This window comes from Myotis myotis, unplaced genomic scaffold (genome assembly GCF_014108235.1).
Source record: "Myotis myotis isolate mMyoMyo1 unplaced genomic scaffold, mMyoMyo1.p scaffold_m19_p_7, whole genome shotgun sequence".
NCBI lineage: Eukaryota > Metazoa > Chordata > Mammalia > Chiroptera > Vespertilionidae > Myotis > Myotis myotis.
The window spans coordinates 10,001,262-10,023,940 of record NW_023416379.1 but is presented as its reverse complement, the minus strand read 5'-3'; the positions used below and the strand labels follow the sequence as shown (position 1 = coordinate 10,023,940).

The 22,679-nt window shown below is 41.8% G+C and overlaps 1 protein-coding gene across 4 annotated transcripts in view; it reads left to right on the top strand.

Moving 5' to 3' along the window:
* Window positions 1–1,496: 1,496 nt before the first annotated feature.
* The window catches only part of PCMT1 (protein-L-isoaspartate (D-aspartate) O-methyltransferase), a 38,629-nt gene continuing 17,446 nt past the window's right edge, over window positions 1,497–22,679 (top strand). The window contains exons 1-4 of one of the 4 annotated variants that reach the window (XR_004969024.1): window positions 1,497–1,744; window positions 17,557–17,661; window positions 20,054–20,085; window positions 21,842–21,946. Coding sequence is in view for 2 of the 4 variants with exons in the window: in XM_036318464.1 (XP_036174357.1) it covers window positions 1,516–1,744; window positions 17,557–17,661; window positions 20,054–20,085; window positions 21,842–21,946 (471 nt within the window). In the remaining 2 variants the exon portion in view is untranslated. The remainder of the gene's footprint in view (window positions 1,745–17,556; window positions 17,662–20,053; window positions 20,086–21,841; window positions 21,947–22,679) is intronic. The other 3 variants (XM_036318464.1, XR_004969026.1, XM_036318465.1) reach the window with 3 other exon arrangements.

Below are 22,679 nucleotides of genomic sequence, written 5' to 3'. Positions count from 1 at the left end.
TTTATTGATTTTTTACAGAGAGGAAGGGAGAGAGATAGAGAGTTAGAAACATCAATGAGAGAGAAACATCGATCAGCCGCCTTCTGCATACCTCCTACTGGGGATGTGCCCGCAACCAAGGTACATGCCCTTGACCGGAATCGAACCCGGGACCTTTCAGTCCGCAGGCCGACGCTCTATCCACTGAGCCAAACCGGTTTCGGCTAGATCATCTTTTTTTTAAAAAAAATCTCCTTTATACAATATTCATAATGGTGTGTTGGTTGTCAGCTTTAGAGAGATACCAGGTCTCATTGAGGATTGAGACTGGTTTTGTTTTGTTTTAAATGGAAGACCATCAGGAAATCAGATGAAATGGATAACTGTTAGTCCCAAACTGACGATTTTATTCCTATTACTGAAGTAAAGAACACTGTTTTGAGTGTGGTTTCATTTATGGTCATAGAATCCCAGAAAGTGGGCAATGTATATTTCGGATTGGGAGAGACTGAGTATCACATATGACAAAACCTCGTGAGAATTAGAATTTGAAAATTGCTGACGCAATAGCATAAATGTCTTGACATAGCTTTTTCTTCCTTAAAAATTTATTGGGCTAAATGATGACTGGATGCTGTCAGTCTCGGTTCTGATTAGGTGCCAGCAAGTTCCCTGTAGGGTTCTCGCTTATCGTCTGGCTCATCGTCTTGTGCAGCTGACAGCTATAAAGCTGGTGTCTAGTCTAACGGTAGAATTTGTGAGGCTTAATTTGCTGAAAACGCACCTTGTGTTGGGAGAGTAACACATTCGACATAGGATACTGTGGCATTTTTAACCATGTACATTGTTCTAATAAGTAAAGCATTCTCCACCCCCCACCCCCCCCCCCGCCCCCGTACACCCATATGTCACGGTATTCTTCCACTCTCTGAATTTGTGCTTTAGGACCTCAAAAGTCTCTGCGAACCAAACGCTGATGTACTTGTCACAAAGCCAGAGGCTGGAGAACTCGGGTTAAAGAGAGCCTTTGCCCTCCGGTGCTCCTATTACGATGATTCAGGCTCTACCACCGGGAACTCGGACTCGACTTAACCTAAATATTAGTCAACAGGGTTGGGTGAGGCAGGACGGAGAAAGCCCACCATCTAGCAATCTGAACAGCTATAGGAGCAGACCCGCCGCTCGCAGCAGCTGACCCATCGGCGACTGCAGAGCCACCGGCAGCGGAGGAACCACATCGGCCCGCCGGCCCGCCACCGCGCGGGGTGAGCGGAGCCGCAGCCGGGCACGCGCCGGGGCCCACCCCGCCTGGCCGCGGGGCAAACCCAGCAGGGAGGCGGCCTGCAGCCCGAGGCCTCAAAAAGGGACGCGCAGCGGCGGCGGCCGCGCTGACTCGGCCTCGCCTCGCCTCGGGTCCCCGGGAGCCGCAGCAGCCACCAGCGCAGGCCGCGCAGCTCCAGGCCACCCCCGCCCGCGGCCCCACCCAGCCGCGCCCAAGCCCGCGCGGCATCACAGAGCGCATGCGTGTCGCGGGGCATGCCGGGAGCGCGCAGTGGCGGCAGCGGCGGCGACAGCACTCACAGCGGCGGCAACAGCGGGGACGCGAGCGGGGCGGTGACCGTGTGGGAGGTGGTCTCACTCTTGGGGAAGCTGCTGGGCACCGTCGCCGCGCTGAAGGTGGTCCTGTACCTGCTCCGGGTGTGCTTAGCGATGGCCTGGAAATCCGGCGGCGCCAGCCACTCGGAGCTGATCCACAACCTCCGCAGTAAGTGCCACCCCCGCCGGGTGTGGGGCCACTGGGGCTGGCCAGGCCTCGACCCGGTTCCCCCGCGCCGTCGGGAACGTGTCCCCCGCCTTGCCCGCTGGAGGGCTTCCGCGCAGGGTGGCACCGGCAGTCCCGAACGGCTTGCGCTTGCGATCGCGTCCCCCGGGACCTGTCACTCATCGGCGACGTGGACTGGAAGGAGAGAGAGAGAGAGAGAGAGAGAGAGAGAGAGAGAGAGAGAGAGAGAGAGAGAGAGAGAGAGAGAGAGAGGAGCTCCCAGCTGCTGCCGGTGGGGCCGGGGCCAGCGTCTCCCCGGGAGCCCGGGGGAGGGGGCGCGGCACCGGTGGTGGGGCTGTCACTCGAGTCTCCCCACTGCTTGTTGGGGTTCGGCGGGCGAGGGGCGTGCCCTGAGGGTCGCGGGTGTTCGCTAGGCCTCCAGGAGACGGAGGCAACTCCACCCTGGCCCCTCGCGTCTTCTCATCTTCCTTCTCCACGACCGACCTCGCTGCAAGCGCTCCCCTCTCCTCCCTCCCCCGCCCTCCGTTTTTTCCTCCGGAGGGAGATGCCGCGGTCTGATACCGGCCCGGGGAGGGAGGGGAGGACGGGAGGACTGTCAGTGCGGATGCCGGGAGAAATTCCCGGGGTGGCTGTCCAGCGGAGAGCTCCTTGGGGGGCGGAGGAGGAGCTCATCGGGAGGTGCTGTTCCGGGGAGACGGGTGTTTCGGGAGCCTTTGGAGATCCCGGGGTCTCTAGAGACCGTTGTGTGCGTGGAATGTTCTGACTTCTTTGAGGACCACCCTAGCTTTGAAAGCCTTGTGTGGAAGTGTTCTTTGTATCATTCTCTGTAGTTGTTGTAGTCCTTCCTCTGATGGTCACTGTAGGGTGGGACGAGTGCTGGGTCCCTTTCTCTTTTTAAATGGAGTGTTGCCTTGGCTCAGTGGTTGAGCGTCGACCTATGAACCTGGAGGTCAGGGATCGATTCCGTTCGCAGCACAGGCCCCGGTGGTGGGCTTGATCCCCAGTGTGGGGCGTGCAGGAAGCGGCCCATCATGATTCGCTCTCTCCCTCTTCCTTCCTCTTTGAAATAAATAAAAATATTTTGTTTTCAAAAAAGAGAGAAGTAAAAAGTTAACCTTAAAAAAAACACACACACAAGAAATATAGTGTCGCCGTCTGGTCGGGAGATCTGGATGGAGGACTCTCAGTCTAGTTAGAATTTATTTCATCTCTTTGCCACTAACTTTGCAAATAATCATATCCTGATATGTGGTATTTTTAATTGTCATAAGTAATTTAGCTTATTATGTTTTTGTCATGTTTCCTAAGTCAATGTGTAACCTCTGGGACTTTTAAAAATATATATATCTGAATTCACTCAAAGAACTTAAATATTCATTTCTTTTTTTCATAAATTCCAGTTAAATGTATATTATATGCTTGGATTTGTGCTGTGAATACCAGGATGAGTGAGAGAAATAACACTATCTGGCACATGGTTAGTACTTAATATTAGCCATTTGACGTTTAAAAAAATGTTTTTATTGATTCCTAGAGCGAAAGGAAGGGAGAGGGAGAGATAGAAACATCAATGGGAGAGAAACATGGCCACCTGCACATCCTACTGGGGATGGAGCCTGCAACCCTGACATGTGCCCTGACCATGTGCCCTGACGGGCAATTGAAACAGCAACCTCCTGGTTTATGGGTGGACTCAACCACCCGGCCACACCGGCTGGGTAGCCATTTGACTTTCTAAAAAAACAGTATTTAAAACTTGGAAATTGTGGCCTTAGTGTTTAGTAAGGGAGAATGTTTAGATTTTAAAACTCTGCCAAGCATTGTCAGTATTCACTTTATGGAAGAATATTTGATTGAAAGTGGACATTCACATGCTGAGGCAGTATTTAGTGTGATTTAAGTTCCCCATGCACATAAGCTCAATATATTGTAAATATTTCTGTAAAATTTCTTAAAATGGCCTGCTTGCTATTGCAATATATACACCTGAAGCATTCTATACGCAAATTGCAAATTGTAAGTAATTTTCCACTGGTAAGTTATCTTAGTAGACACTTGGCTGTGGCAGAAATTTGTAATCAATCAGGCTTTTAATGTCTCTTCTTTTTGGGCCACATTTGCAGTAAGCCAAGACTACTAGTAGATCTTTTCCCAGTGGTTTTATAATCACTTTAATGTATTGCATTGCTGTTCTTATTTGAAATTTCTGAAGATGTTTTTCTATCAGCAAATTTGGTAAGAAATATTTAATATACATGTTGATGTTGCAAATACTTAGTTTTATATTAGGTCTATGGTAAGAGAAAATTAGAGTATATAATAGCTTAGCCTTTTTGGAACACTTGTGTAACTTTAGTTTCAGCTTCTTGCTGACGTAATTCTAGCTAATGGATTTTACTTTTTCATATGAGTTTGTTATAAAAGTAATAGTTGCTCATGCAAAAATTTCAAATCGCATAAAATTTGAAAATGTCTCCCTTTTTTCCTGGTTATTCCACTGTTGTGTATTCTAATTAATTTTTTTTAAATATATTTTATTGATTTTTTTACAGAGAGGAAAGAAGAGGAATAGAGAGTTAGAAACATCGATGAGAGAGAAACACCGATCAGCTGCCTCCTGCACACCTCCTACTGGGGATATGCCTGCAACCAAGGTACATGCCCTTGACTGGAATTGAACCTGGGACCTTTCAGTCCACAGGCCGACGCTCTATCCACTGAGCCAAACCGGTCAGGGCTCTAATTAAATTTTTAGAAAAAGACTAAAATGTGATTATATTAATAGGAAGTGAAAAGGGACCGGCAAACTGGAAGGGGAAGCAAATTACAGTGTTGATTTTTTTTTTAAGAAATGAAGTTCAGCCCTAACCGGTTTGCCTCAGTGGATAGAGCGTTGGCCTGCGGACTGAAGGGTCCCAGGTTCGATTCCGGTCAAGGGCATGTACCTTGGTTGCGGGCACAACCCCAGGAGGGGATGTGCAAGAGGCAGCTGATCGGTGTTTCTCTCTCATTGATGTTTCAAACTCTCTATCTCTCTCCCTTCCTCTCTGTAAAAAATCAATAAAATATATATATTTTTTAAAAAAAAGAAATGGAGTTCATGATTGGTTTTGTCTTAATATGATCATTGAAAATACTGAATTTTTCTCTCATAAGATGTACTAGAAACGTGATTGTGTATGAATTCATAGCTGACATACAACTAATAGGTCATTTTATTTTTAAAAAAATATATTTTATGATTTTTTTACAGAGAGGAAGGGAGAGGGATAGAGAGTTAGAAACATCGATGAGAGAGAAACATCGATCAGCTGCTTCCTGCACACCCCCTACTGGGGATGTGCCCACAACCAAGGTACACGCCCTTGACTGGAATCGAACCTGGGACCTTTCAGTCCACAGGCCCACGCTCTATCCACTGAGCCAAACGCGTCAAGGCGCTAATAGGTTATTTTAGACTGTAATGGTATATCTCATCATTTATGTTGTGATGACAGCTGCTCTTAAGTAACTTAGAACAGTGGTCTAGAACCTAAGCATGCTTCACAATCTCCTGGTCACTGGAGAGCTCATTAAAAACCAATTAAGGAAGATTGCTGAGGCGCTCAAGAATTTGTACAGTTCACCCTTGAACAACACGGGTTTGAACTGAATGGGTCGACTTATAAATGGATATTTTTTTCAGCAAATATACAAGCAGCCCTTCGTATCCCTGATTTGTCATTTTCAGATCCCTGATTGAAAGCAGTATTTCCCATCGTGGTTGTGAATCCGAGGATGCGGAGGGCTGACTGTGTGTATTATTTTCCATCATTTTATATAAGGCACTCAATTAAGCAAAACGTCCGCGGATTTTGGTATCTGAAGGGGTTTCTGGAATTAATCCCCTGACGATACTGAAGGACAACTGTAGTTACGTTTTGGGGGAATCAAAAGTTATATACAGATTTCAGCCAGGGGTGGGGGCGGGGGTGGAGTGGGGGCGGTATCAGTGCTCTTGTAGGGTAACTGTATTTCTAACGAGTTCCTAAGTAAGTAATGCTGCTGCTGCTCAGGGACTGACCACATTTTGAGACTCTCTGGCGTGGAGAATTTGTGTGCAGAGAATTGAAAATTACAAGGTTAAACTCTGCCAATGTTTCAGTTGAAAAAGAGTTTTATACTTGAATAAAATAAAATTTTAAAAAACGTCTATAGCAGTCCTGCCCAATTGAGTTCTCTGTCATGACTGTTTCTTTTCTGTTCAGTACTGTAGCCACTAGTTACATGTGGCATTGAGTATTTGAAATGCGGTCAGTACAACTGAAGAACTGGATTTTTGTGTTATTTAAATTAACAAATAGTCACATGTTAATGGTTACCAAACTAGACAGTGTGAGGCTGTAGAAATGAAAAATATAGTTATTTTATAATTATGGGCTAAAAATATGCTCATGAAACAAATCGATGTAAAACAGCTGTAAGCGAGTTTAATCTAGAGAATGTGACAATTTAATGTTTATATTAGAGTTTGTTTTCTATTTTTATGGGGATAATTTCAAGCTATGGTAAAAATGAGGAAAAGAGAAGAGGGCAGGACTGGATGAGGTTGAGAGAGAGAGAGGCGGTCTCCTAAAGCAGGTCTCCAAGCCAGAATGTTTGTGGAAGATTAACTCCACCCCCACCCCCCACCCCGAGGGCTGACATGTAAGAGCAGTGAATCACTCGGGCAGAGACTTTTCAGTGTCCCCACTGAAGACCGAGGGCATCCTCTGTTAGGGATTATATTAATGAAGGTATGTGTGGGGAGTAGGAAAATCCAAGAAAAGGTGCTGGAACCGCAGGTAGGCACAGTTGACTCCAGCCAGGTGTTATTAAGCCCTTAAAGCTGAGAGATTGCCTGCAGAGGATCCAGGGGAATGACAGTCCTGCCCTCTCCTTTTACCCTGGCAACTGCCTGCCAATCGTGTTGTTTGTAGACATACGTACTTATGACTTTTTAAAAAAATGTTTTTATTGATTTCAGAGAGAAAGGGAGAGGGAGAGAGAGATAGAAACATCAATGATGAGAGAGAATCATTGATCGGCTGCCTCCCGCACGCCTCCCACTGGGGATCGAGCCTGCAACCCGGGCATGCACCCCTGACTGGAACCAAACCCGGGACCCGTCAGTCCACAGGCCGAAACTCGATCCACTGAGCTAAACCAGCTGGGGCACGTACTTATGACTTTTATCACACTCATCATCTCCATCTCAGCCCAAGCTTCTTAAGCCCCCAACATATAACTTCCATAGAGCCTAGCATTCTCCCAAGGGTTTGGAAACATTTTACCCAAGTTTGCTTTAGTGTCTCATTTTGAACAGCGTTAAGTCCAACACACCTGCATAACGGTTACCAGCTTGCAAGAGCTAGCTAGAGCTTGGTGCCTTGGTTTTACTTCCAAATTAGTCTGTCCATCACATAAATGCTCTAGGGGTGAACTTAAAGTTGTCACGCCTGCTCTTAACCGCAGTCCCATTAAGGTCTGATTGTTAAACCCAGGCTTCTCAGAACAGTCACAGCCCCACTTGTTTTGCATTTCTGTTTTAGAAATCACATCCCTTTGTACAAAGACAACATTTCTAGGGTCCTTTTATTTCACAAAACTCCCTTCACATCCATTGCTTCTTGATTGATTGCATTTGCGTTGCTGAGTCATCCATTGGAGCATCTACCATGTGCCAGGAATACACTCCAGACAGAATCAGGGAAGGGAGTATCAGAAGTGTTTGAAAGGGCTAGAAGGTTGCAATTTAAAATAAGGTAGTCAGGGTAGGTGATGTTTGTTAAGAAATTGTTGACATTTGAGCACTTAAGTAGTTTTGGACACATAATTCCAGGTAGAGAACAGTTGTCATAGAGGTCCTGGGGCAGGAACAACTAGGGTAGTATTTCCTGGAGCACCAAGGTAACTTTGCAGGAGAAAAGCAAGTAGAGAGGGTACCGCTGAGGGTAGAAAGTGTAGATGGAGTCTGAGAATCCTGAGACCTATCAGAGGCCCAGGTGGGCCATTTCAGGAACTTTAAGCTTTTACTTTGAGACTTGGGAGTTCCTATAGGTTTTAAGCTGAGAACAGTGAGAGTTGATTTTCAACCTAAAACACATACTCAGGCTGCACTCTATAAAACAGACTGAAATGAAGGTGGTGGTCAGGGGCCAGGAGTACAAGCCAAGAGATCAGATTGGACACACCTGCAATCAATAACCCAGAACTTGCTTCTACGGAAGTAATAGCCAAGGGGAGACAAAGAATGATTAACTTGAATACATGTTGAAAAATAGAGCCAACTGAATTTCCCGTTAGGTTAGAAAGTCAAGGGTCACTCAAACGTTTTAAGCCCAAACTAGAAAACTGTTAGGTACTTTACATATTCTCATTTACCCTCTCTCCCAACTCTGAGTGAAAGACAGTAACACTCCCCCCCCCCCCCCCCCGCCCCATACACACACACACAAAGACACCCAAAGGTGAGGCTCATAGTAGCACACCTCAGAGCCCTTGTTTTTCTCCTATAAGTCCCCAAAGCTTAAGCAAAGACCAGCCTGGAGCAGTTCACCCTTCCTTCTCCCTGCAGCTCTGCAGCCCTTGCCCTCCAGCTCCCAGAAAAATTCGGACGGGAAGGTTAACTCTTAACTAACAGACTTCAAATGCTGTACTAGCCACTTAGAACAATACTAACAATTGTCCTTTTACCTAAAAAATTTCAATCCACTGCTCTAACACGTTAGTTATTTCTACTTTATTTCCTTTACATCCTGATTGTGTCATTTTGTGCATATACTGTAATGTATTGGATTATTGTCATTCAGTCAACTGTTTGTCTTACTGTATGCCAGGCACTAGGGATGCAGCAGTGAACAAATCAAACATCCACTCTCTCTCGTAGCTTGCTTCTAATGGAGCAGACAAGTAAAATATATGTCACATGGAAAGTGATAAAGGGAAGGAGAATAGGGAGTGTGGCGTATTAGGCTTGCAGTTGTAGGGGAGGAGGCCTCACTGCAGTGTCATTTGAGCAAAGATTTGGTGGAGGGGAAGAAATTCAAGCCATGCACATAGAGCTGGGAGCTGAGCATTCCAGGCAGAGAAAATAGCAAGTGCTAGATTTGGATTTGGGGTGTGGGAGAAAGATTGGAGTCAAGGATATGAAACCAAGGTTTCAGGCCTGGGCAACTTAGAGTGATTAGCCATTTTCTGAGTTGGAAATAATAAATAAGTGGGCAGCAGGGAGTGTGTGTGTGTGGGGGGGGGGGGGGGGTGCAAGGAAGTGTGGGAAAGAAGTTTATTTTGGGGAATGTTCCGTTTGAGATACTTATAAGACATTTAAGTGGATACCTCCAGTAGGTATTTGAATATATAAGCATTATGATAATTTGTATCTTTCTGCAAATAAATTGTAATTTAAAATTCTAGTTAGAGTATCATGTGCTAGCTACTAGTAGCATAAGTATGGAAAAGAGAATATTCTGTTAGTTTTATCATGTGCATTCAAGGGCCAAGTATAGCCAGCTAATAAAATTCTAAGAGACTGTTTTTAGAAATTGGGGCCTCACTTAGAATCCAGAAAGTACTTCCTCATTTTAACATTAAAAAAGTATCCTCACCTGAGGATATGTTTCATGGATTTTTAGAGAGAGGGGAAAGGAGAGAGAGTGAAACAATGATCGGTTGACTCCCGTACATGCCCCAACTGAGCATCGAAACCACAACCTAGGTGTGTGCCCTGACTGAGAATAGAACCGTTGACCCTTCGGTTCATGGGATGATGCCCAACCAACTGAGCCACATCAGCTAGGGCTGACCTATACATATTTAAGAAAGATTAATGAAAGTAAGATCTCCCTGGCTGATTAGCTCAGTTGGTTAGAGCATCTTCTCAATATGCCAACGTTACAAATTTAATCCCCCTCCAGGGCACTTACAAGAGTCAACCAATGAATGCATAAATAAGTGGAACAACAAATTGATGTTTCATTTTTTCTCTCCCCCCTCACATACTGCCCCACCTCTCTAAAAATCAATAAAAAAATTATAACAGTGGCTTGAACAAAATCGGTTTCTGTCTCCTGTAACAATCCAAGTGTAAGCAGTTCAGAGCTAATCTGGTGGTTCCATGGTGTTGAGGACCTGGGCGCCTTCTGTCTTGTTGCACTTCCTTAAGTCTTTCCCTCAACTGCAAGGTTGACAATAGTTTACTTCTATCATTTCCATGTTCCAGCTGGTGGGGAGAAAAATGAGAAAATTCCCCATTTCTTTGAAGGGCATGATATGGAAGTTGTATACATAACTTCTGCATATGGTCCCTTGGCAAGAACTTAATTATAAGGCAACACATAAAGTAGATAATGCACCCAATTAAAGTTCTGTGAAAGAAAAGGAGTCCCGGCCACACATACATTTTGCTAAATGGAGAACGTGCACACACATGCACATACATCTATATAACTACATACTGAAACAAGATTAGGAGAATTTAAAAGATTAATTTTTAGTTAAGTAATATGGTTAAAAAACAAAATAATACAGAAGGACTTATGATGAAAAATAATGGTTACATGCTGTATTCCTTCCCACCCCCTGACTAGAGTGAACCATTTTTAACTGTGTTTTTGGTTCTTGTAATTATCTTCATGTCTCTAAATCATATGCTTAAACTGCTGTCTTTGTTTTATCAACTTTAGACATCATTTTACTGACCTGCTAAGATGATGAGTATTTATACTCTATCAGCCTACCCTTCCTCATATAGTTAACATCATAATTTTTGCATCCTCTTTTGTGGTTACCTTTGTAACTTTGAGTAATATACTTTAACCTCGGTTTCTTGTTGCATAATTTATTAACTGACACTGCTTCTTAACCCTTCCACTTTGTAGAAAAGATATTAGGGATCGCTCATCTCATTTTCCAACTAATTAGCAGCTTTAACATGGTCAAAGTTAACATTTACATTTTGTTCTGAACAGTAAATCTTTTGTACTTTGTTGACTTTTTAAGTGTTGAAAATCAATAACCATCGTTTTTTATGACTATGTTAACACTTTGTTGAGCTATATAATGTGCTATGCGTTTATTCCCTGCTATTGTTTAATATCACAGATTCATTTACTGTTGAAGAGGAATAGTCAAATGTGTTTTTTTTCCCTTTTTTACACTTCCCCAGTTGCTTGAAATTGTGCCATTTTTTATTTTCTTCATATCTAAATCATGACTCTTGTGTAATGTTTTTGTTTGTTACTTGGAATTAATCTTCTTCTGTACCCTTCCTCACCCCTGAAGTAAAAGAAACATATACCTTCTTAATGTGGCTCTAATTTTTTTAGGAGTTTTACTAGAGGCCTGGTGCATGAAATTTATGCACTGGGGGTGGGGGAGGTGTCCCCTCAGCCTGGCCTGCACCCTCTTGCAGTCTGGGACCCCTCACTCCCTACCACCCGCATGCTCGCTGCTCCTTACCGCTTGGCTCCCTGCTCTTTAGCACTGCCTAAGAGGCGGGAGAAGCTCCTGCCACTGCCGCTGCCCTCCCCAGCCATGAGCCTGGCTTCTGGCTGAGCCATGCTCCCCCTTTGGGAGCACACTGACCACAAGCGGCAGTTCCTGTGTTAAGTGTCTGCTCCTTGGTGGTCAGTGCACATCATAGCGACCAGTCATTCCTCTGGTCGTTCTGCCGTTCGTTCGATTTGCATATTAGGGTTTTATTATATAGGATTATATGGCTTATAGCTTGCATTCAATTGCGTTCTCCTTTTGAATCCTACTAACTTCTCATCTGGATCAACTGCATATTTGGGCCAACAGTAGCCATTGTTATAGTTATTTAATTAGAATCCTTGGTCTCCAGGGTGCAGGAAGATTGGGTATGTATGGTTCTAAAGTGGTTCACTATTTCAGAAAGCCTAATGGTAATTGCACGTTTCCTCATAATTAAGGCTATGCACGCAGAGTGAAACATTGAATTACTTTGCTCTTTGCCAGAAATATTTCAGGGCATTGGCAGTTGTATATGTCAGATTACCAAAAATGGGAAAATTATTTAGTAACTTAGTAAATGTAGCTTGGTTTAGGCATCTTTCAAAATATGGAATTGTGGGCAAAAATAAATAATAACATTGTGGTGAAATTTTTGCAAAACACCCGATAATGGCCTAATAAAGCTTATTCTGAGCCATAATGTGTTCAAAGTTTTTCATAAATGACTTGTGAAATGCTTTTAAAAACCATTTAGGGTTTTTAGTAAATTCCATATTCCTCTATAGATTAAAGAAGCAGCCAAAGAAACTCGGGTTTGTAGAAATATATTAACTAACTTAAGGGAAGTAATACCTTTAATTTACTTTTATTTTTAGAATATGTGTGGAGCGATATGTTTGATTTTAGATGTCACACTTCAAGTACCCATCTAGAGAAGAATGAATAAGTGAATATGATGATGGTTTTAAAAACTGATGGATAATTGGAATTATTGAGTGAGGCTGCTTAACATGAAAAAGATAATGCTTGAAGTGATCCTGATATGTCTTTAGATGTGTAAAAAACATTGGCTAGATAGAAAATTCAGTATATTCTTTGTGGCTTCCGAAAAAGAGAGTAACACCAAGGGTTCATTTAAGTGGGTTATAAAGAGGGAGATTTCATCTTAATGCAGGAAAGTGTTCTGATAATTAGAGTGGTCTGAAGGGCTGTATCACATCAGTGGAACTCTTCAAGTGGAGATCCTGATATTGATTTGTGAAGTTAGACTTGATGGCTTCTAAGGCCTCTATGACCTGGAAAGTCTATGAATCACCTCTCTGGAATTTGAATTGCATTCAAGGCTAATGAGCCACTCAAGAATTATTTTGGGACATGAAAATAGTAGAAGTCACTAAGCTATTTGAATATGTCAGTAGCAAAACAGTGAAGTGGTCAGTAAGAACCTAATATCTTATTTTGAATGGCCATACCGCTTATTTGCTCTGTTAGTTTGAACAACTTAATTTCTTTTATTTTGTGTGTGTGTCATATTTGTATTGATTCCAGAGAGGGAGAGAGAGATATAAACATCAATGATGAGAGAGAACCATTGATTGGCTCTCTCCTGCATGCCCCCCATTGGGGGTCAAGCCTGCAACCTGGGCATGTGCTCTTGACAGGAATCAAACCTGGACCCTGCAGGCTGACACTCTACTCACTGAGCCAAACTGGCTAGGGCTCACTGTTTTTGTTTGTTTGTTTTAAATATATTTAGTTTTATAACTCAATCAGTGTAGTACTCTTTAAAAAGAAAAAAGAAAAAAAAATATATATATATATATATATTGATTTCAGAGAGGAAAGGAGAGGAAGAGATAGATAGAAACACCCTATCTAATAAAATAGTAATATGCAAATTAACTGCCACTCTGTGACAAAAGATGGCGGCGCCCAGAGGCCGGGGCAAGCAATGCTGGCATTGTTGCAGGCCGGGCTGAGGGGACCCTCTCCTCTCCACCTCCCCGTGCATGAATTTTGTGCACCAAGCCTCTAGTCAATGATAAGAGAAAACCATTGATTGGCTGCCTCCTGGAAGTCCCCTACTAGGGACCGAGCCTGCAACCCAGGCATGTACCCTTGACTGGAATCGAACCTAGAACCTTTCAGTCTGCAGGCTGACACTCTATCCACCCAGCCAAACCAGCTAGCTAGGCTCACTGTTTTATTTTATGTATGTATGTATGTATGTATGTATGTATGTATTTTTAAATATATTTTTATTGATTTCAGAGAGGAAGGGAGAGATAGAAACATCAATGATGAGAGGGAATCATTGATTGCCTGCCTCCTGCACGTTGGACCGAGCCCGCAACCCAGGCATGTGCCCTTGACTGGAATCGAACTTGGGACCCTTTGGTCCACAGACGGATGCTCTATCCACTGAGCCAAACCAGCCAGGGCTCACTGTTTTATTTGAGTAACCTTTCAGGTAGCTTGCCTAAGCTCATTTGTGTAGAAATAATATTTTCTATTTGAGTTACTTTATCCAAAACTTATAATATTTTAAAATGAAGAGATGATATAAGTTTGTCTGTTTACAATGTTTCTACAGTGTTTGTGAATTTTTAAAATTACTCTTTTATTTGGAGGGTTTGTATTTATACCTTTTATAATGTCTCTTTAACTACTTTTCTCTTGTTTACCATCTGGTCAGTCAATAGTAAATGGCAACCTTTGATTCCTTCCATTACCTATATGACAGTGATCTAATTCTACTTTTGCCCTTTTTTCTCCTTCTGTTGTTGTTGTTGTTGTTGTTTTAATCCTTACCTGAGGATGTTTTTTCCATTGATTTCTAGAGAGAACAAAACATTGATGGGAGAGAGACACATCAATTGGTTGCCTCCCACACTCCCCACTAGACCTGGGGAACCTGCAGTCCAGGTGTGTGTTCTTAACCGGGAATTGAATCCACCACTCTATGGTCTGCGGGCCGACACTCCCACTGAGAAAAACTGGCCAGGGCCTCCCATTGTTTTTCATTGCATTCTTTCTACTTCATCAGAACATGTAACTTTTAAATATTATTATCTTACCCATGTCTCCCCCCCTTATTTTAGTTTTTACTGTAGAATTGCATATGTGTCCTTTGCTCCTGTATCTCTGGTTATTTGTTGGTTAGATGACAAACATCTTCTAGAATATTCCTTAGGAAAGGCTTGTGTGTACAGCATTCCGTGAGTTCTTGCACATGCAGAATGTTGTCTTTCTTTCTATAACCTTGATATTTGAAGGACAGCTTGGCTGGGTATGAAATCCTTTGCTTACATTATTAAAAAATCAGCTTTATTGAGGTAGAATTTATATGAAAATTCACCAAATTTTAAGGTTACAATATTAAAAATTTGACAAACAAATATAGTCTTAACTACCACCCTAATGGTTATAGGACAAGGGGTCAGCAAACTATAACCCACAAGCCAAATTGGCCCGCTGTCTCTTTTGGAAATAAAGATTATTTTAACACAACCATTAGTGTTGTGTCCTTTCATTAGTGTTGTCAGTGCTGTTCTTACAGTACATTGGCAGAGCTGAGTAGTTGCAATGAATACTATCTGGCCTGCAAAGCCTAAAATATTTACTATTTGGACCTTTACAGACATTTGCTGATATGTGTAAAGAAAATTTCTTTCACTCACCAAGTTCCTCATGCCCCTTTGCAGATAATCTCTTTTCACCCCCAATACCTAGCAACCACAGGTTGGCCTTCTGCCACTAGATTTTTGACTTTTATAGAATTTGATATAATTGGAATCGTATAGTGTATAGTCTTATCTGGCTTCTTGCACTGAGATTAGTGCTCTTGAGATTCATCCATGTTGTTGGATGTATTAGTCATTTACTCCTTTTTATTGTGAACTTGCACTTTCCTTAAATTTCTTGAAAATGCAGCTTCATTCTTGTTTTTCTTTGTATGTTGGTGGTTGAAACCTTAAGAAACCTGACTGCCTAAATTTTTTTTTTTACCCCTATTAGGTAATTGAATCTTTTGCTTTGAAAGTTCTGAAGATATTTTTTCTTACCTTTAAAGTCTGATAGTTTTATTGGTGGATGTCTTGGTGTTGTTTCTGGTAATACTTTTACTCACTTTCTGCTAAGTTTTCTTAGAACATAGTTTTAAATATTAGATTCTGTTAAATCAGCAGAAATGTTTTTGTTTGCCTTTTGTTTCCCATAGATTTGAATGGAGTTTTTTCTTTTTCCTATTTTTACAATTCAAGAGCAACTTTTGTCAGTATGGTGACTTGCAGTTTCTTTAATGACTAATGGATGATATTGATAGTAGTAGTGGGAAAAGGGAAGGAGTTGGCGGATCTTGCTCTTTTGTTTCTGTGGGATCCTTACTTTTCTTCTTTCATTTCATTACCACTTCAAGAGGCACCATCCTTTCCCTGCTTACCAGATTGTCTCCCAGAAATAATGCTTCTCCTGGTTGCGGCCTTTAGTCCCACTAATTTTTTTTTAAAACAACTTTTCTAAAGTATAATTCCATACCATATCATTCACCCATTAAAAATTTTAAATGTAGTGGTTTTCAGCAAAACCTGTTTTGGTTAAAAAATTTATTTCTGACCAAAACCGGTTTGGCTCAGTGGATAGAGCGTCAGCCTGCAGACTGAAAGGTCCCAAGTTCGATTCCGGTCAAGGGCATGTACCTGGGTTGCGGGCACATCCCCAGTAGGAGATGTGCAGGAGGCAGCTAATTGATGTTTCTCTCTCGATGTTTCTAACTCTCTATCTCTCTCCCTTCTTCTCTGTAAAAAATCAATAAAATATATTAAAAAAAAAAAAAGAATTGGATGAATATGGGGAGGACCTCAATTCATTAAAAAAAAAATTTATTTCTGGATTATTAAAATCAAGTCTTACAGATTTTAGGTCTGTGAGTACAGGAACTATGCTATGTTATTTATTCTTACTAGAGGCCCAGTGCATGAAATTCCAGTCCCTCAGCCGGGCCTGCACTCTCTCGAAATCCGGGACTGCTGGCTCCTAACCACTTGCCTGCCTGCCTGATCACCCCTAACCACCTCTGCCTTGGCCCCTGCCACCATGGCTTTGTCCAGAAGGACGTCGAGTCTAATTAGCATATTACCCTTTTATTAGTATAGATAATCCTAAGCATGTCTATGTCTGGTGTGTACTAGATAGTCAATAAACATATTGAGTTAATAAGGGCTTTATTGAAAAGTTAACTATGTGCATGCTACCATGAGGGTTCTTGAAATTTAACTTACTGCATCAGTGGTTCTCAACCTTGGCTGCACATTAGAATCACCTGGGACTCTTTTTAAAATCCTGATTTCTGGGCCTCATCCTCTGGAATTTCCACTTTCTTTGCATCTCAAATATTTACATTCGTTTTTCTTCTCTGTGTGATCTCTTCTGGCCACTTTAGTTCACTCCATTGCTTCAGTTGCTGTCTACATAATTAGAAATCTATACCTCTCCTAGATCTCCTTCCTGAGCTCCAGATTCATGTGTTCAACTGAGTGTTGAATATCTCCATTTGTGTCGTCCATAGCCCCTAACTGTATAAATTAGTTATCCTTTTCCTCCTTAACTCTGGTCCTTCTCCTGGATTTCTCAAATCAATATATGACAGCATCTAAAACACTTTCCCCCTCCCCCTTTTCCAAATCTAGTCAGTCAGGTGTATATATATATGTATATATATATATATATATATATATATATATATATACACACATACATACAGGGTGGGGTAAAAGAAGGTTTACAGTTGTGAATACAGGAAACAGTTTATTCTTATATTATTACTTCTTGGTTATTGTATTATTTTCCATATGAACAATTGGAAACCTACCTTTGCCCACCCTATTACCTTCCAAGTATGTCTCAAGTCCTTCGACTTCATTCTTACTGTTATCATTGAAGAACAGGTTCTGATTACATGGACTATTGCAATAACTTCCGATTTTGTTCTCTTCCAATTCAGCCTCTACAGTGCAGCCAAAATAATTATTCTAAAATACTTCTGATCATCTTTTTTTAAAATATATTTTTATTGATTTCAGAGAGGAAGGGAGAGGGAGAGAGCAATAGAAACATCAATGATAAGAGAGAATCATTGATCAGCCTTCTCCTGCACACCCAGTGCAACCTGGGCATGTACCCTGACCTGGAATTGAACTGTGACCTCCTGGTTCATAGGTCCATGCTCAACTACTGAGCCACACCAGCTGGGCATATCTGATCATCTTATTCCCAGCTTTAAATATTTGCCTCATTCATTTCAGAAAATGGAATCATCAAGACAGATAAAGTATTTGAAGTAATGCTGGCTACGGACCGTGCCCACTATGCAAAATGTAACCCTTATATGGATTCTCCACAATCAATAGGTAAGCTTTGAATTTCTGAAAATGTCAGTTTTTACTCATTTACTGTATAATTTTTGTAAGTAAAAATAGACTAGGACACAGGTATTTATTATTGCCTTGCTGGTTTGAATGTTATACCTTTATAATAAAGCATTATATATGCTTATGAAGCACCTTTTCTATTTTCTCAAATATATAATACTAGAGGCCCGGTGCACAAAAATTTGTGCACTTGGGGGGGGGGCAGGGGGGTCCCTCAGCCTGGCCTGTGCCCTCTCACAGTCTGGGACCCCTCAGGGGATGACCACCTGCTGGCTTAGGCCTGCTCCCCAGGGGATTGGCAATCAGACATCCCTCTGGCAGCCCGGGAGCCCTTGCGGGATGTCCACTTGCCAGCGGGGAGCAGGCCTAAGCTGCAGTCAGACATCCTTAGTGCTGCTGAGGAGGCAAGAGAGGCTCCCACCACCACCACTGTACTGGCAGCCATCAGCCTGGCTTGTGGCTGAGCAGAGCTCCTCCCATGTGAGAGCGCCCTGACCACCAGAGGGCGGCTTCTGCATTGAGCGTCTGCCCCCTGGTGGTCAGTGTGTGTCATAGTGACCAGTCATTCCCAGTCCTTCTGCTGTTAGGGTCAGTTTTCATATTACCCTTTTACTATATAGGATAGAGGCCTGGTGCATGGGTGGGGGTCCCACTTGGGTGCCTGGCCAGCCTGGATGAGGGGATGATGGCTGTTTGCAGCTGGTCTCACCCCCTTCAGGGTGAGGGTCCCCACTGGGGTGCCTGGCCAGCCTGGATGACGGGCTGATGGCTGTTTGCAGCTGGTCACACCCCCTTCAGGGTGGGGGTCCCCACTGGGGTGCCTGGCCAGTCTGGGTGAGGGGCTGAGGGCTGTTTTCAGGCTGGTGGGCTACTGAAGCTCCCAGCCCCTCCTTTTTTCTTCTTTTTTTTCTTCTGGGATTTATTTACCTTCTATGGCTGTCACTGGCACTGAGAGCCGGCTTTAGCTCTGAGGCCGTTGCCGGCTGAAAGCAGGTACCTGGGTTTGTTTAGATTCTATAATTGAAACTCTGTTGCCATCATTGGCCACTCTAAGCTCTGAGGCTGTGCTGGCTGAAAGCAGGTTTCTGGAGTTTGTTTAGGTTCTATAATTGCAACATAGTTGCATCCAGAGCTCAGAGCCCAGCAGTGGCAGGCAGGGAACCTTGGCTTCCTCCATCACTGAAGCAAGCAAGCCTCATGTTCGTTTCAGCTGCCTGGCTGCTGGCCACCATCTTGGCTGGCAGTTAATTTGCATATCTCGCTGATTAGCCAATGGGCAGGGTAGCAAAGTTACAGCTAATTACCATGTTTCTCTATTATTAGATAGGATATGTAGAGAATTTTAAAAACAAATTTTCTGAAAATATACTTTTAATGAAAATTTATGCAATTTAAGCTGAGTGCTGAGTTGTCTTTAGGTGCCTTAATGTTGACTAAGGTTGTTTTTCCCATTAGCATCAATTTTAAAAATTAGTACTAAAGATAAGTGTACTTAAGTTATCATTGACTTCTCTGCTTCACTTGCCCTGAATTTTTTGACTTGTGCTTGATTTTAGAAAGTTCCATATTTAATTCCTTCTCCTGAAGCAGGTTTTTTGCTGAACTGCTGAGCCTTGGCAGTGGGCGCCTTTGAGGCTTAGAAGTGCCTCAGGATTCTGTCACCCAGCTGCCATGCTTTCTTCTTTTGAAGCACTATGACAGTCAGCAGAGAAGATCCTGGGGGCTTCTGAACCCGAAGGCACCTGCTACCACCGCTCAGTGAAAATTGCTTCAGAGGCAGAAGCAGGTAAATACATTTTGAGAAAGCAGTCCCGGAAGATACAAATTGAAAGCTAAAAACTAAGAAAAGATTGTGTGCATTGACATTAGGTGAGGGCATAAGAGTAAATTGAAATAGTTTCTTAGTCTCTTAAGCCACTTTGCTGGTTGCTCTAGCTTGTTTATTTATTTATTTATTTTTCTCTAGTTTATTTTTAAGTTGCCAGAAATATGAAGCAGTTTAATTTTGCAAAGATTTTGCATACCTATTATATATAGAAGCTTATTTTATTTTTATAAGTCTGAAGAGAAAACAAGTTATAAACTTGCCGACTCAACTTACTGAAATTCTTCCTTTCTTAGCCAGGAGAAGAAATCTTTAAAAATAGTGGGCCTGTTGTACTAGAAGAGCACAGTAGCGGTTGGCATGATTGGATTTCCTCATTTTAACTGCTGCATGACAAAGTTCAAAATAGGAGTTTTGTTTTCTTGTGATCATAAAAATGAAAATTATTCTGAAAAGTAACTTATGGATGTTAGAAAAGGAATTACATGGAGTATTTGGTATGCTTGTACAGCTGAATGTATCAGTAGTTCTCCTCTTTTTTTGCAGGTTTCCAAGCAACAATCAGTGCTCCACACATGGTAAGTGAACTTTGGTCATTTTGACTAACCACGTCATTTCATTCTCTAATCAAGCAAAAGAGCAGAGTGAAGCCACTGATTGACAGTTATATACAATATTCGGAGTTTACCAAGTAACACTAAATAGAAATAAAAGATCAATTAATTGTTACTTTTTTTTTTCTTCATATATTTTATTGATTTTTTACAGAGAGGAAGGGAGAGAGATAGAGAGTTAGAAACATCGATGAGAGAGAAACATCGATCAGCTGCCTCCTGCACATATCCCACTGGGGATATGCCCGCAACCCAGGCACATGCCCTTGACCGGAATCGAACCTGGGACCCTTCAGTCCGCAGGCCGACGCTCTATCCACTGAGCCAAACCGGTTTCGGCAATTAATTGTTACTTTTACCTTTATAAATGACTGTGAAGTACCTTAAAGAGTAACAGCAACAAATCATTGTGCTGTAATGGTTGACTTTTTCTTAATGTAAACAGTATACATTTCATTTGTAAATCCTTTAGAATTTATAAAGTACTTTTTTAATGCATCATGACTTTTATTCACAATGATACTTCTGTGGAGAAGGCAGGATAGGAACAACTGTTTTTCTCTCCATATTAATGATATGGAAACTGAGGAACCATGAGCTAAAAATAATTTCCAATGTCACGGGGCTAATAAATTCAGAACCTGTAGAATCCAGTACTTAATGGCGTTTAATCCAGAACTCTTTTTCATAGTACTGGTTGTTTTCACTCTTTAGACAAGAATCTTTGCAAAAGAATCAATATGATTTCCCTTTACTGAACCATTTTAAAGCAAATTTCAAACATAATATTTCACCCCTAGATACTTTAGTATAAATATAAAAAACTTTAAAAGCACAACTACAATACCACATCATACCCAAAAATATTCCTTAATATTGTCTTAACTGGTAATATTGGTTGTCTTTAGGGAGTGAAACTGGTTGGGGATGGGAATGGGAATGGGGAAGGTTGGAACAGGGCTATGATAGAGATTTCACTATAAGTCCTTTTATAACTTTTGACTTTGCAGTAATTACATTTTAAAATTCACACATTGGAGATAAAAAGTTACTGAAACATTTTTAAAAAAATATAAGAATTTAATCAAACAGTGAGAATTTTCTTAAGTAATTCCTGTGTAGATGTAAGTACTATAGGTTTTTGTTGTCTCGATAGATGACAGTAGTAGTAACATTGGTATGAAGTTGGCAACTTTATTCATATGCCATGGTATATATACTTTATATTCTTTTTTTAAAATATATTTTTATTGATCTCAGAGAGGAAGGAAGAGGGAGAAAGAGATAGAAACATCAATGATGAGAGAATCATCGATCAGTTGCCTCCTGCATGCCCCGCACTGGGGATCAAGCCCGTAATTTGGGCATGTGCCCTTGACCAGAATCAAACCCAGGACCCTTTAGTCCGCAGGCCGACGCTCTATCCACTGAGCCAAACCAGCTAAGCCAGTGGTCGGCAAACTCATTAGTCAACAGAGCCAAATATCAACAGTACAACAATTGAAATTTCTTTTGAGAGCCCAATTTTTTAAACTTAAACTGTATAGGTAGGTACATTGTTATTAACTTAATTAGGGTACTCCTAAGGCTTAGGAAGAGCCACACTCAAGGGGCCAAAGAGCCGCATGTGGCTCGCGAGCCGCAGTTTGCCGACCACGGACTAGGGCATATACTTTATATTCTTGAAAAAAGTGAATATTGCTTTGTTTTCTTTTGGCAGCATGCATATGCACTAGAACTTCTATTTGATCAACTACATGAAGGAGCTAAAGCTCTTGATGTAGGATCTGGAAGTGGAATCCTTTCTGCATGTTTTGCACGTATGGTAAGACCTTTATTTTTCATTCTGGCCCCAACAGAGGTATAGTTTTACATGTCCTACTTATGATTTGACTGTATATTTTTTTCATTACCAGTTTCTGAAGGTGTTTTTTTTTTTTTTTAAAGAAATTCTACCGAGAAAGCAGTTGGAATATATATCACTAGGATTTTTTTTTTTTTATTGTTATTGCAAGTGACAGAACAGTCTATCTAAACTGGCAGAGCCAAAGGGGAATTTATTTGGTTTATATCATGGAAACATTTTAAGGTGTATCTGGTTTCTTGTGTGGCTAGATTCAGATCAGATATTGTTATTGACAGTGATTTTCTCTGTGGTCCTTGGTTTGGCTTTCCTTTTCTCCACATGTTGACTTCATTATCAGAGTGGCTCTTCTCTTGTGGTCAAAGATGTTACGGTAACCAGTAGCTCCCAGACTACATTCTTTCAAGTTTTCATCTGGCAGAAAATAAACACTCCTACAGGTTTATTAGGAACGAGGGTAGAGATTCCTTTACAGTAAGAAAAGTACTCTTAGAAAAATGCCTTGTTTATTATACTTCATTATTCACCAGAGGCTTATCTGGTAAATGACTACCAGAGTGTAAGTCTGGAGGTCCATTCACACACCTTGAGGAAGGGTTCATCTGCACTCAGATAATCATATCAAGTTAATTATGGAAAATCTTGTCCCTGGAGGCCAGATTGGAAGTTTCTGGTTTAGTTAAGTTGGGACTTA